Consider the following 15,539-nt stretch of genomic DNA (forward strand, 5'->3'; position numbering starts at 1 on the left):
TTTCTGAAACTTCTAGTTCTGGATTGCCGAATGATATTCAAAAGCACATAAAGTATCAAAAAACGTTAATAACCTTATAGCCATTGGTTCGAATACGGACAATGATAAATTTAGCTAAAACATGTTTTAGAATAATAGTTCCATAAATAAATTAGTATATTCGATAATTAAATAAATGAATGGCAGTCGATTGCCTTATTGGTTCAATGATTAATGAGTATAACTACCTACCTTCTATAGACTCTGTTCTATCGAGATTAGTTTCTTTATTTAAGACGACGTGGCTCTATTGGGAGAGATAAAGAAATAAACACAGAGTAACATAAACACTGACTAACTTTTTTTTCTTAAAATTTGTTTTCTCTGTAGGATTAAATAATATCGAGGAGTGAAAGACTATTAGGTTTACTGTTACTACATTTTTTTTACTGCATAAACGAGTGGACGAGCTCACAGCCCACCTGGTTTTAAGTGGTCACTGGAGCCCATATACATCTACAACGTAAATGCACCCACCCACCTTGAGATATAAGTTCTAAGGCCTCAGTATAGTTACGTCAGTACGTACGTACACGTAGTCAGTAAATTCATCTAATTGAATGGAGTAAACTTAATTGAAGTCTAATTAAAAACATCGAACTGTTGACGCTATTACCACATAAAACTGATCTTTAATTACAAACATAAATGTCGGGTATTAAGCGAATTGTCACTTAAACCAAATAGCTTTTTTTTACTCTTCGATATGATTAGTTACCGAAAACGATTGTTAAATTGAATACATTGAACAGATTCAAGCCGTCCCTAGCAGCCATCAAAGCGACTTCGAAGACCTCCGTCGGCAGCCACCGACCGACGCCAGATGTGAGTGCACGATGCGTTTCACTAAAACCGCAATGTATTCGAAACATTGGTAGCAACAACCACTGGACGTAACTTCTCGGGATCCTCCAAAAAGTTCACAGAAAAAATCTCAGTAAATGACCACAATTTTACTGAGATTATATTTCATCTCATATCATCTCATTTCATTTAATTTCATCCCAGTTGATTAATGTCTCAAATCAATCATCTTCATTTCATTTCATTTCACTCCATATTATAATTTTTCATAAAAATAAGAATACAAATTAAAATAAGACATGACCTAAAGGTCTTAGTTACCAGATCATAAAATCCCTTATAGAAAATAAAAAATAATCATACTTAAAAAAACAGGATTAACCTGTAGTTTAGTTTTCATTTCGTATACTACACGCGAAAACCGATAAAAGTACTACTACAAAAAAAAATTATAAGTAACTTTAAAGTATGTAAGTTAAGTAACATTGAAAATCATGCTTATAGTCGGATTTTTTATTAGACGAAGTAAACTGACGTTTACTGTGTTGTCAGTTTTTGATGAAATAAAAATAGTGTTGTGACAAAGTGAACGATTGAAAAAACTCCTGAATTAATGAAATTGCCTCGATTGTCTAGTGAATAGTTAGTGTGCCGAACTGCCGATATCGGGCACGGGGTTCGAATTTTAGCCGTGCTTTGTACATACCAACGAGTTTTCGACGAAACATTATGTTCCTATGGTATCTACCTGTACTGAATACCGAGTGTTTTAAACATTAAGAAAAACATTGCGAGGAAGCTTGTAAGACTGTCCTATTTCCAATGCATCATATAGTTGAAACTATAGATGTATAAAATATAACAATTATAGGTACATAGGTAATGAAAATAAAAAAAACTGATTGTAGTTACATACTACTAGTAACATATTATTATATTGGATCACTTTAATACAATTTTATTGTAAAATATAAATAATATTCTTTTATAGTTTGAAATTAATGAGTAACTCTTCACACTTATTGTTCATTTATGTGATTGAACGAGAACTGAACGCATCACTATTACTTTAAATATAGCAACATTATTTCACAAAGTGACATTAGCTACTGTCAGCTGGCTTCGTCTAATTAAAAATCCGACTATAATACGAGATGAAGTTTTTCGAAAAAAAAAAACAATGGAGGCGACCTTAAAATTGCGTAACAAAAACAACAATGAATCTTGGACATTCTCGCGTAATGGAAATAGCTGAACGAATAACTATTTCGTAATCTTCCGACATTGGATATGGTCCAAAAAGATCGACCTACTTTTCCAGCGATGGCGGTTGTCTGAATTAATTCTTCCCCAAGTTTGCACGTAACGTAAAATTGAGATAGTATCGATGCAATCGAAGGATCTTCAACTCTGTGCAGATATAAATATGAATACATACTGGCAAAATTCCAATACGGATTTGTCTCAATTTTTCGGGAAACTCATGATTAACGTGTTGCGTATGAGTTGTTTTTTTTTTAAATATATAGGCCATATCGAAAGTTTCTATTAGATTTAAATAGCATTTGAATCGATAAATTTAACTATTTGTAAAATAGCTTGCGTTAGTTTAACAACATCGCGTCAGACTTCCCAAAAACAATTATTATAAACGGGGAGTTCTGTGAGCCCAGTCGGGTACGTCCCACTGGCCTGCCTGTTTTTGCCGCGAAGCCGTCATGCTTTACGATTTACGCCGTTGTACATACAATTGAGACTTCGACCTCATGTCTTGAGGTGGTTAACGACATTCAGGTTGCGATTTCTATGGGCTCCGGTAACTACTTAATATTAGATGAGCAATGAGTTATTCGTGTACGCAAAAATAAAATTTGCGTTATTAATCTAATTATCACATGTTAACAATTAACTATTACATCACATTTTGTTACTTATAAAACAGCTTTAAAATTTACATAACAGTAAAACAATGAAAGCTAATTTGCTTTTAAATTTATCAATGATGTAAACTAGTTACCTGATTCTTTCGATGTATGGTAATAGAAGAACTTTAATTTATATAAATAAATATCATCAGTCCGCTCGCACACAGTCTTCGAAGGATTTTGAAAAGTAGCCTTAGAAGTAATAGCGAATTCACGTGCTTCTGGCATTACTCGTGTTTACCAGCCGGCTACCATTCACCATCAGGCGAGCTTTGTGTTTCATTCAAAAACCGCAAATAATAATTAACTCACTAAAAGCTTATCCATTTTATATGTTGTATGTTCTATAATTCACAACATCCATTGACAGGGCGACACAGAAAGCAACATGTACAACTCTAAGTTGTCGGTCTCTGGGCCAAGGGAAGCGCCCCGCATGGTCCGACCGATGTCCCGTAAAGACATCTTCTACTCCGGTTCGGTGCTCAATCTACCTCAGTACCAGAGTCAGAAGTCTCTACAAGGATACAGGAATTCCGTGCTCAGCCTTCCACAGAGCAGGCAGACCGGGGACCTGGAACGACAAGAACGTGAGTATCGAAATCACTCTTCACTTATATATTTTTAAGTATGGCAATTTGAGACGTCAATGTTGCCAGTACTGAGTTTTAAAAAATCTTCACGTACGTAAAATTGAAAAGGAGCATAATGGTGTGGTGTAGGAGAAGACAAACTTGTCCCGTCTCACGGTGTCCCGCCATGTCTTCGAAAACTACTCAGTCAACAATGAATAATTATTAAAACATTTTTTTTCTAGCAACATTATAATATATATTCTGTCATAAATGCGAAATGTCAAAAAACATTTTTAAATAGGATTTTTTTTTCTAGCAACAATATTTTTTGTCAAAAACATCAAATGTCAAAATAAAAAGCTTCTATTTACAGAATACGACCTCTGTCCTTGCCTTCACTTGCCGAATTCGTTCAAAAGCGCGTTGTCTTCAATGCTGGATGTGAGCCTGCTGAAGGACCCCGCCTTCATGCTCATCGGCGTCTCCAACATATTCGGGATGGCCGGACTGTACGTGCCCTTCGTGTACCTCACCGACGCAGCTAAAGTTAACGTAAGTGCGCAAGGGCCCGAAACAATAATGAAATATTCAACTGAGGTAAAGGGAAAATAATAACAACAAACCAATACGCCGTGGCGGGTAGCCATCATACGCAAGATATTTGATAGATTCTTAAATCTCGCTTATGACATTTTCAAGATAAGCTTGCATATATACAAGTTCCGAACAACAACATTCGGACCGTCGATCTACCGAGCAATATTACCGGCTTGGTGGAAGAAATTGCCTTTGACGTTAAAGTTTCCACACACGCCGCCTCGTCGATGAAGTGGTCAGTGCTGCTGATTACTGCACCGCTGGTCCAGGCTTGATTCCCGATTACAGTCGAATTTCTTTGTCAAGTACATGAAACTGTATTTGGGGTTCTGGGTCTGGTTGTAATTGTAACTGTCTTGTGTCCCAAAAGAAAATAAAGGAATACCTGGCATTGAGTCCGTGTGGTATAGAATGTTAATATTTTTTTTACCAATCCAAACTTAAACTTTTCATTTCTCTACGTTTAACAAATAATAATGTGAATAAAAAAACTCGCAAAAGGAAAAAAATAAGCTCCTAAGAATGCGCATTTGAATATGAAGATCGAAGAAAAATATAAATTCGTTGACAAAGAGAAAAGTGATACGAAACTATTTTCTCTTTGCCTATTTTACATTCATTTGATTAAACGCTGATTATATTCCAGGGCATAGAACCGTCGCAAGCATCGTTCCTGCTGTCCATAATCGGTATAACGAATACGTTCGGCCGTATCATATGCGGGTGGGTCGCCGACTTCCCCTGGATGGACTCCTTGATGCTGAACAACGTGTGCCTGGTCATTGCCACGGTGAGATAACGATAAAAAATTTAAATAAAATTATCGTAATTAAAGAGAAGTCGTCGTGGCCTAAAGGATAAGACGTCCGGTACATTCGTATGTAGCGATGCACCGATGCTCGAATCCCGCTGGCGGGTATAAAATTTTTCTAACGAAATACGTACTTGACAAATGTTCACGATTGATTTCCACGATGAAGGAATAACACAACGATTTATCTTGTTGAGTTACGTCATTATGAAACTACGAATAAAATTGAAAGAATTTCTCGAGGCATAACAATTAACAGTTTATTGGAGGTGGAGTCGGCGCAGCTAATTTTCTCTTCCATTCTCTTCTATCAGCCGTCATCTCCACACTCACTCTTCTCTCTCTCTCTGTCTCTCTCTCATATCGTCATTCACACACTCCATCCATGTCTTCTTCGGTCGACCTCTTCCCCCTCTACCTTGCACTACCATTTCCGTACATCTCCTAGTCACATGCATCTTCTTTCTACGCTTCACATGTCCATACCACGCTAACCGTCCGCTCTGTAATTTGTTTGAGAAAATGACATTCTGTGATTCATAAATATCAATTTTTATTTCAGGTTTCTGTCGGTGTAACGCCCCTGTGCACCACGTACAGTGCCTACGTAGTGATTGCTATAACTTTTGGGATTGCTATTTGTAAGTACTGAATGATCTGAGAGCTTAATGATTTCTAGAAATGATAAATGAATAAATAAATAAAAAGGATTGTGTGGTTTTATGAAACCACGGTAAAAGTGAAACTTTTTTTCACATTATAGATATTAAACTCTGACAAACAACATTTACATTAAACACTGACAAAAACAAACAAAATAACGTGGAGCACTGGCAAAAATGAGTAATAGTCTATACACTACACGGTCAGTTGCTGCGAACTATTATAGGCGCCACCATATTGGCCTTGGATGCTCTGACGAGCGCCTTTCACTTTATCCCTACTCCGCGGCCGACCGTCACGCGACATGCAACACATAGACGAAAAAGTTTGAGACGATGTAATAAAAGTTTCACTTTAAAAAACTTCAAGTCCGCGCTCCATCTTTTAATATCAACGTAATAAGTCTATTGACGTTTGTACGATGACGTCATAGACGAAACAAAGATCTGGCAATAAATACGTATAGATATAACTTGAATTTTGTATGACTTGATCACGACTTATACGTTAGCTAGTGTTGTTGTTACCAGTGATCCTCCTCATTACTGAGGGTCGTGACTCCCACGCTGCATAATTCTCTCATGCAATTGTCCTCCGTCTGCTGTGATCTTTGATTTCGTGGGGGATATTGTGGAGCTTGATGTACAGACAAGACCGAATTTGGTTCGACCATCTCGTGGGACTGCGTCATTTGGGACCTTTTCCCTCGATATTGCCTGTCACCATCAACTGTTCAAGATTTTTTTTTATTGCTTAGATGTGATCCTCCTTTCGAGCAGTGTGTTCAAAGAACTCCAGTATTGCATAGGCATATGCTGGAAAGTTTATTTTTAATATTAAGTTATTGTAAGGCAGTCCAAGGAATCTGGAGCAATTCCCTCCATTAAGGTCTGATGATATTTTATCACTCGAGAAAGTTCGACAGACTGCCCCAATCCGGGATCGTTTTTTTACGGTGGTTCTGGGTTGTTGGGATCCAATGAAAGTGTTTGTCTGACGACCTTGATTAACTTAATTATATATGAATAACCGACTCATCGAAAATAATGGAATACGTGTTATTTTCTGGTAAGAAAAGTAGCCAATGTGTGTGTTATGTGTGTATGTTTTGTTTTCCGAATCTATTAAACAAAAATCGCCGTTGATAAAAGGACAAATCAACAAACACAATCTCGCAGTTAAAGTATAGGCGTGGTTGTATATGGAATACAATTAACGTGAAATTCATAAAATTCGCGAATAATAAAAATGAAATTATTCATATATAAGTAATCTATACGAGTATCTATACTAATATATAAATCTACAGTGATTTTTACGGATGTTCCGTTATAAATACTGAACCGTGCGTCCGATTGACTTGAAACTTGGTATCCATGTAGAAAATACATATACTTTAATGGATAGGCTAATATTTATATGAGCGTTGGACTCCCTACACCAGTTGCGGGGGCGTTGTTGAATGATGAGAATCTTTGTGGGGGTGAGAAATAATAATGTTAATTTTAAATGCCCGGCGAAGCGGACGGGTACAGCTAGTTAAGTAATAAAAATGTTGATCGGATTAATGATATACCGAACGTGTTTGGGTGCAGCCGGCTACATCTCGCTGACGTCGATCATTCTGGTGGACCTGCTGGGGCTGGAGAAGCTGACGAACGCGTTCGGGCTGCTGATCCTGTTCCGCGGCGCCGCGGCCATGGTGGGCTCCCCGCTGGCCGGCGCCGTGTTCGACGCTACGGGGACCTACGGACCCTCCTTCTACATGGCCTCCGTCTTCTTCCTGATTTCTACCTTGACCTCGTTCGCCGCACCCTTATTCCGCAGGTAATTTAATTTTGTGAAACTACCCCACCCAAGAAAAATAAACTTAATTTTTTTTAAGGGATTTTATGACCCGGTAACTAAGACCTTTATGTCAAGTCTTATTTTAATTTATATTCTTATTTTTATGAAAAAAGATAATATGAAGTGAAATGAAATGAAATGAAATGCGATGATATGGTATGAAATATAATCTCAGTAAAATGGAGGTCATTTACTGAGACTTTTCCAGTGGACTTTTTGGAGGATCCCGAGAAGTTACGTTCTGCGGCTTTGTTTGATTTCCCTCATTTGTGCACTTTCACAGATACTAAACATTTAATAAACCACCGTTATTACACATTTAAACCTGAAGAAACATTAAATGGACAAAATAAAACAAATCACACAACTTCACCCTCGCGTTCCCGCCAAAAAGTCCATGAACTATTAATAAAATATTAACATGAGTTTTTGGCCGGAACGCGAAGAGCGAAGTTGCGTTGTTTTATTTTGTCTATTTAATGTTTCTTCAGGTTTAGACGTGTAATAACGGTGGTTTATTAACTGATTCATATCTGTGATAGTGCACATATCTGGGAAAAGGAAATAAAGTCGCCTCGACGTAACTTCTCGGGATCCTCCAAAAAGTCCACTGAAAAAGTCTGACCCCCGTATCTTTAGTCGTTCACACGATCCTAACTCGACTCGACTCAACCTCCAACGCGCGTTTTGGTATGCTTAGTCGTAAAAATAAACTCCACTCAAACGTTGGAAAATTTTCCTAACCGGAGTAAGTGAAGTAAGCGAACTGTCAAGTCAAGGTACGTCGCGACGTACCTTGAACGTTCCTCAAGGCTGGTTTTCTATCAATGTCCAAATAGTATGTGGACCGCAAATGAAAATATATGATATTGTTGTGCAAGGGCCTGGATCTGTGCACGATTCCCGCATATTTTGATAATTTCATTTTGATAATATTTATTAATAAAGTAAATAGTTCGAGGTTAGACATTTGAAACTCTTTATTTTATTTACCTACTTATGAGTCATATTTTGCTTACTACCTGATAAATAAAGTCAATGCGATTATAAGTTTTATTTATATAATAATAAACTGGTGGTTGTGGAAAAGCACTTCAACAACATGATGCAATCAAAATCACACAAAAGCGGCTAATAAAAATACAAAGCCGGATCCGAAATCTAAAATAATAATAGGTTAGAAAATAAATAATACACTTTCATATTTACCGCACGCACACATATTTACGAATAACTCAGCAACCAAAACATCAAACAAGTTCATCTAGTGTCAAACAGACAGCGGCAGCTTGACTTTGATATTAAACAATGATCATAGACTACAGAACTCTATGGGTTTGATGCTAGCTTGATCAAATTTTCCTGATGTTGTTGTGGTGACGCAATAACACCTCTCTACCTCACTCGAGGACAGTTGAGGAATATTGTAATGGTCGACTAAAAATACCAAACTCGAGTAAGTTTGGGAGGAATGCTCGAGCATCATCGGATGAGTTAAGAGTGGAGGACTATTTTACAAAACGTCTAAAGATACGGGCATGAGAAAATAACCACCATTTTACTGAGATTATATTTCATCCCATAATATCTCATCTCATTTCATATAATTTCATCTCATTTGATTAGTTTGGGTTACCTTCGTTTTTAAAACGGCGAATTATAAAAATCTTATTACTTGATGCTGGCTAAAGCCGGAGCCAAAAAATAAAGAAGAAAATATTAACGTTTCATCAATAATTATCTCTCGTTCTCATGAATTTGGTACACAACTGATTTTTAAGTAAACGTATTATTTTGATGTTTTTAGAAAACAAGAGGAGATACCGCAGCCGTTAGACGTTTTGACTCCCATAGATGAGGATCTAGAGGAGGGTGACGAGGAGGACCCCGATGACACTCCCATCACGATGGGAGCGCAACTGGCGAGCCGCACTCCCGCCATCACCCGCACTGCGGCCTCTCCCTCCGACCCTCCCTCCCCTACAAACAACGAACTGCAGCAAAGGGAAAGCGTGCTTTAGGGCTCACCTCAACACCGGCTGATTCGCACGAGAGTTTCTCGAATACGACGCAGATTATCACACGACTATAAAAATCTAATCAATCGAACCATAAACAAGAAAACGCCTACTTAAGGTATCCTCTTTTTGACTACCGGAGCTTGCAGCGCTGGGGGAATTCTTTCTGACAATATCCTGACGGTCGTATTCAAGAAACTATCATTGTGTATGTCATGCCTGAGGCCCTAATCTTAGTATTCAAAAGGCTGTCCACGATGGTTATAGGTTATATACGAAAGCCTCGTAAGGACCAGAATCTTGTTATTAACAACACACCGACAACTGCTATTTTACAAAAAATCTTTTTTTTTTCTAATAGAATTAAAAAATTGTTTGGGTAACGACAATTAATGTAATTCGTTGATAATTATAAATATAAAAAGGAGAAAAATCAATTGTAAACTGTTGTATTAAAACATCAGAAATACGTGAACAAAATTCTGGGGATTGTAATAGTGTGCTCTGTCTCTTTCCCACACTGTGAATACGGGATGCATGGAACGTGCAGGGCGTCCCGTAACGTTTTAAAATGGTGTGCTCTATCTGTAATTTAAATTGTTGTCGATTCCCTTCTTTATTCTATTTATTCTATGTTCTTTAACAAATTTAAATATATTTGTGCTTAGATTTTCACACGACACAAAAATCAAATCAACTTGTTTAACAGTTCAGAATAAGTAAAACTTTTTTGGTCTTTACGAGGATGTATTTTTGAGGGTTGATTAGTTTGTTTATATCGAAAACAATGAAGCCTAAAAAGTCCGTGAAACCTTCGATGACGCTTCTCGGCAAAGTAAGTACTTTAATAGATCTCATTCCTACGAGAATATTTGTTGAAGGTATTTCGAGACGGTATATTAAATATATAAATTTGTAAAGTACTTAAGAACGTAAAATGTCAACACGATTATTTATTTTTTCATGTATAATAAGTGTTGCTATAAAATGAATAAATTTGAAAATTGAAAAAAAAAATGTTACCATAGATTTTTAAGAATAGAGTAAACCGGAATTGACTGCGGGTGATAAAACTGATGGCACCTTGCATTTTATTGACACGGCAGTTCTTACGACGTGCCATATTATCTATTAGTCGTGCGTGGTGCTAACTCCATACAGAAACTATGAATAATATAGTTATTACTCAAACAAAAGGACTGATTTCCAACAGATTGTCCAAAAATAGCAAATCACTTACTTAGTACTTAGCGTTTAAATCATTTTTAAATAGAAGCTTTTAAAGAATAGCTTGTTGTTTGGTAACCGACAATAAAGTTTGTTCTCAAAAAAAAAAAATACACAAACGTTTAACCTTCTCTAATGAAATCACTGTAAATATATACACAGTTGTAAATATTGCAGATTTAGTCTGTTTGGAAATTTAACTATATAGCGGTGTAAAAATTTAACTTCAATAACAAATAGATAGGCTACTTCAAAATATACCTTTTTGTCCAAATTTTAGGTAACATTTATTGTACTATATTATTTTTATCTACAATGCTTTATACTGAACTCTATAACGCTTTTTCTATTGCCCTTTTGACGCTTTACGAACGTAGCTTATCTATTATATCCTTATTTTTTATATTATTTTACTTCGATGATATTTAGGTAAGACAGAAAATTAATTGACGATTCTTAATCCTTGTGCCATCGTACGAACAATCGTTGTATATAATGTACTTAGTATTAAATATATAAATAGTAACGCAGTCAATTTTCTGTGCACCATTCAATACCAAAACATGATATTTTATTTTGATAATTATAAGCGTATGGCTCGTACTTGCCACGTAGAGATGTATATATGTTATATCGATATATTTTTGTCACAGATATTATAGTATCGATGATTGCATAATTTTAGCTTTAAGCGTTAATTTTATTTTGTGTATAGATGAAATAAAATATAGCTGTAAGGAAGGTATTATGTGATACGGATAAAGTTTTTGTTTATTATATAAATGTATTTCATTAAAACATAAGTAAAAGAAATGTACAATTAAATATATAGTGAAACAATTGTGAGAGAGTGCATTAATAAAGTGAAAAAAATAATATTAAAAATAGAATGTTACTGTTGTTATAGCTTTACATGAAAACCAAAAGTGTTATGTTTTTAAGATAAAAATGTATTCGTTTCAGAGGAAATAATGTAATTAACCGAATCACATAAAATGTATTGTCATTGTTAGTTGGCGCATTCTATCGATTTAATCAGAATCATGTTATTAAAAAAACTTTTATTTGTGATTAAATAAAATTTGACAACAGTCAAACATGAAGCCATTGTGAACTTATCGCGTTATAGTGACTGTCAAGTATCGATATCGATATTAGGGAATGTCGATTTGAATGAGAAAAAAAAAACTATTGAGGGCCCAGGGTAATCGATATAACACCTTGTAATTTATTATGAATGCAAATTATACGTGAAAGTAATTTATAATCTACAAATATAATTCGATCCTTTAAGTATAGCGTTCGCCAATTTTATTCTTTTAACGGAATTCGTGCAATCGTTTCACAATCTTGTCAAACGACTATAGTTTTTTTTTATAACCAAAAAGAAATACTTAGGCCATATAGAAAACTTCTTGTATTGTAAATGAATAAATAGAAATTATGATTAATTTCCGATGACTTAATAATTCTTTTAACATCGTGACAGTTTCTAATACTTCAAAGTCACGAACCAATAGGAGATTCGGTGATCTTTGTAAATGGCGACGCTTTATGTGTCTTATTTGTATAAGTTCTCGAGCTATTTTGTTGAAATAAAAGCAACTTGTAGTCTATTGCGATTGGTTTGAAATTCCTTCGAACAAATTGCATTTTTTTTATTGATTTGTCGTATGTATTTGGTATAATTAAGAATGATTGTTTATGAAAGCGAAATCGAGAAATGAAGTTGTTAAAGCTAAACAATATGGCCTCTGGACAATTACACCAAAAACTTAAATTAATTTCTTATGAATGTATGTAAAGTTCAGAAATTCGAACTTTTTCTAAAGTTTGTTAACGAGGGCTCAGAAGTGCTCGCGATTGACATGTTTAGTGTTAATGGTGTGAGCTATAGTTACCCTTATGGACCATTTGCTCATATAGCGTATGCCATTAACAGAAACACGTCACTCGTTAACTGAGTTAACACGGCTATTTTTTGAGGTAGATTTTTAAGGGCTGAAGTAATAATAGAATTTAAAATGAAGGCTTACATTTCAAAATGTATTTTCAGTATTGGCTCAAAGTATTTAAATATCGAGCTGTCTATATGAATAATTTGTGATTTTAGGTAATTATTTTTTTTGGATTTCAATCTAAGGCTTGCATATTTTATTCTGTATAAAATAAACAGCTCCTGTAACCAATAATTAAAATTTGGATACATTACTGAATTATTTATTTCGACAAATACCATATGACGTTTTTAAACAGATTGCCGTCTGCAATACAATCAAAAAATTTAATAATTAATTTTATGATTCAAAAGAAAATGTTTATTATTTTTTATACCAAATAATGTATTAAAGCCTTTTAAAGTTTGTTGAGAACAGCGCACGTGTTTGCTTGCATCAATAGACAAATTTGAAGCTTGATGAATCCACCGAAATGTTTTGTAAATAACATTAAATGGCGATGACGACTGAAATTATTTGTTTTATTTATATTCCTAAACATTTCTTCTTATTCGTTGGTCCAGGACTTTCTTTTTTTAAGCAAAAAAGTGGTTAGATCCAAATTAATAGCATACTCCGATGAGAACATCGTGTTTTCTAATAGGTCTAACCTTCACTTTTTTTCCTACTTGTTCTAGTACCCTCGAGCTGTTATTCTAGATTCACCGAACTAGTATTTTTTTCACCGAAACTCAGTGGGCTGTGTCTATGGGTTAATTTACTCGTCGAGTCCTTCGCCGCAAGCGACGGGTTCGGCGAGGACGGTGACCGATGCTTGTGGTACCTAAAAGCACCGTTAATGGATCGGGAGTATCCGTAATGACGTGTTTAGGGCGACGTCGACTGTTTACCATTCGGTCCATCGGATCGTAACCTTAGTGGTCAAGTAGGACATCGTATTCGACAGCTTCTTTTCGGTTGCCGCTAGGAGCGCTATTCCGACTCTATATAAATTAGAGTTAACTTTTACGCGATCGAGAAGTTAAAAAACTCGCACTAAGCAAACTGGTTCATTATACCAACCATTTTTTTTTATTTTTTTTTATTGCTTTATTTAGAACCAACCGTAGTTCTATGTCGCATTTTCCGTTTTATATAGTTATATAGTTTACCCGGTTTAATGAAAGAACAAAAATGTGCGACATAGAGATTTCAATTTCTTAATGGTTATAGAGCTTTTTTGGAGCAATGTACCACAAAATAAAATAATATAATTATGGTGACCATGGTTTTTTACAGCCTAGTTTGTGTTCGCTAGGACAAATAACAAATAGTAATGCCAAAATGGTAATCGTACCTTTTACAAATCGAATTCAGACTTAAACTTTGGGCTTTTAATTCAGTAATCTATACTAATATTATAAAGAGGAAAGATTTGTTTGTTTGTTTGTTTCGAATAGGCTCCGAAACTACTGGACCGATTTGAAAAATTATTTTTCCATTAGAAGCCGACATTGTCCCTGATGAACATAGGTTACTTTTTTTTATTTTTTATTTATTTATTTATTTTGGTTTCATGTGTGTTTTAATGTTTCCGAAGCGAAGCGAGGGCGGGTCGCTATAAGTTAATATTTTCAGTCTTTGTCTGGTGACCACAGAAATATCCGGTTTATTTTTCTAATTGTTGCAGGATGCATTAAAAATGTTTGCTTTTCCTTGATAGATAATCTATTTAAAAGCCAACAACTATTCGCTTTTTGATTCGACTTCTAAATTTGTAATTAAATAACGTATCACATCAATGTTGTCTGTTTATTGGGTAAACAATTAATTAGTTCGCCCTACTTACTGGAAACGTGTTATCGAAGAACATTGTTTGTTATTAATTCAACAAAACAATTTGCGTATGTCCGCAATTGCACACGTGATTATTGTTTCTACTTATTTTCTATATTATTTAATTTATTCGAATGATGAAATAAAAATGGTAAGCATGTTAGTGATCATTTATTTAGCAGCGAGCATTCTTGGTCGGTTTTCTTATGTCAGATAATTCAGTTAATCTACGCTTTTAATTGCTGTCCGTCAGCGATATCTAGGCTAGATTTTCTTACTGATATTTTATCCTGGCTATAAATATTATTATAAAAAAAAAACAATCTTAAATCTGAGATTGAAACCTGTCATACTCATATTCTTTATTCATTCTTTATTCATTAGGGTTTTCTCAGATGCTTGCACCAAACTACTTGTCTTTATATATAAAAATGAATTGCTGTTCGTTAGTCTCGCTAAAACTCGAGAACGGCTGGACCGATTTGGCTAATTTTGGTCTTGAATTATTTGTGGAAGTCCACAGAAGGTTTAAAAGGTAGATATATATGAAAATGCTCGGAATTGAATAAAAATAACAATTTTAGGTCTTATATATTTTATCGATTGAGGCACTACCAAGTTTGCCGGGTCAGCTAGTGTTAAATATTGTTATGAAACTAAAATTTTGGTAATTTGAACTGAATTTGGTAAAAGTCGCTTTTTACTGCTCACGTGGATTTTAAAAAGTTTTAAAAAAAAAAATCAAGCACCTGATTCTCAGTAAAACTAAAAACTAAAAAAAATCATATGTGTATCTAAAAACTTCGTTCTAAAAATTACGTTTGCTTAAAATAATGTAAGACCAGCACCTAACCAAATACCTCCAATTGTTAAAATTTTCTTCACTAATATTAATTGTTTAAATAAAGTCGTCTCGACACTTATATTAATTGACCCAAATCAATTGAAAGATACGTCTACGATAGCTTAGGGTCAATTTATTACATCAGTAGTCTAATACTTTCAATTGTTGACCTCGACCTACGCATCTAAAGGCCTTGTTAAACCGACTGGTATTTGCCAACTGAAAATTATTCGAATCTGAAACAGATAAATTAACAAATATATTTTAATGGTGAATTTCCCCGGTTGTATTAAATCAGTTTCGAATCTATTGCGTAAAAACGCAATGCTGAAAGTCTTATCAATTTTGCTCCGAAATAGACTATTTTCAAATTATATAGATAATACAGATTAGATCCGTTTGAGTGTAAAACCCA

At 34.9% G+C, this 15,539-nt stretch overlaps 1 protein-coding gene across 3 annotated transcripts in view; it reads left to right on the forward strand.

Moving 5' to 3' along the window:
* Positions 1–12,977, forward strand: part of LOC114241732 (putative monocarboxylate transporter 5) — a 57,483-nt gene extending 44,506 nt beyond the window's left edge. For all 3 annotated transcript variants that reach the window (XM_028172661.2, XM_028172662.2, XM_028172663.2), the window contains exons 8-14: positions 792–864; positions 3,139–3,358; positions 3,717–3,895; positions 4,587–4,730; positions 5,314–5,392; positions 7,010–7,241; positions 9,070–12,977. In XM_028172661.2, coding sequence (XP_028028462.2) covers positions 792–864; positions 3,139–3,358; positions 3,717–3,895; positions 4,587–4,730; positions 5,314–5,392; positions 7,010–7,241; positions 9,070–9,283 — 1,141 coding nt within the window. In that variant the 3' untranslated portion in view covers positions 9,284–12,977. The remainder of the gene's footprint in view (positions 1–791; positions 865–3,138; positions 3,359–3,716; positions 3,896–4,586; positions 4,731–5,313; positions 5,393–7,009; positions 7,242–9,069) is intronic.
* Positions 12,978–15,539: the final 2,562 nt, after the last annotated feature.

The sequence above is a fragment of the Bombyx mandarina genome, chromosome 23 (assembly GCF_030267445.1).
Source record: "Bombyx mandarina strain Sakado chromosome 23, ASM3026744v2".
NCBI lineage: Eukaryota > Metazoa > Arthropoda > Insecta > Lepidoptera > Bombycidae > Bombyx > Bombyx mandarina.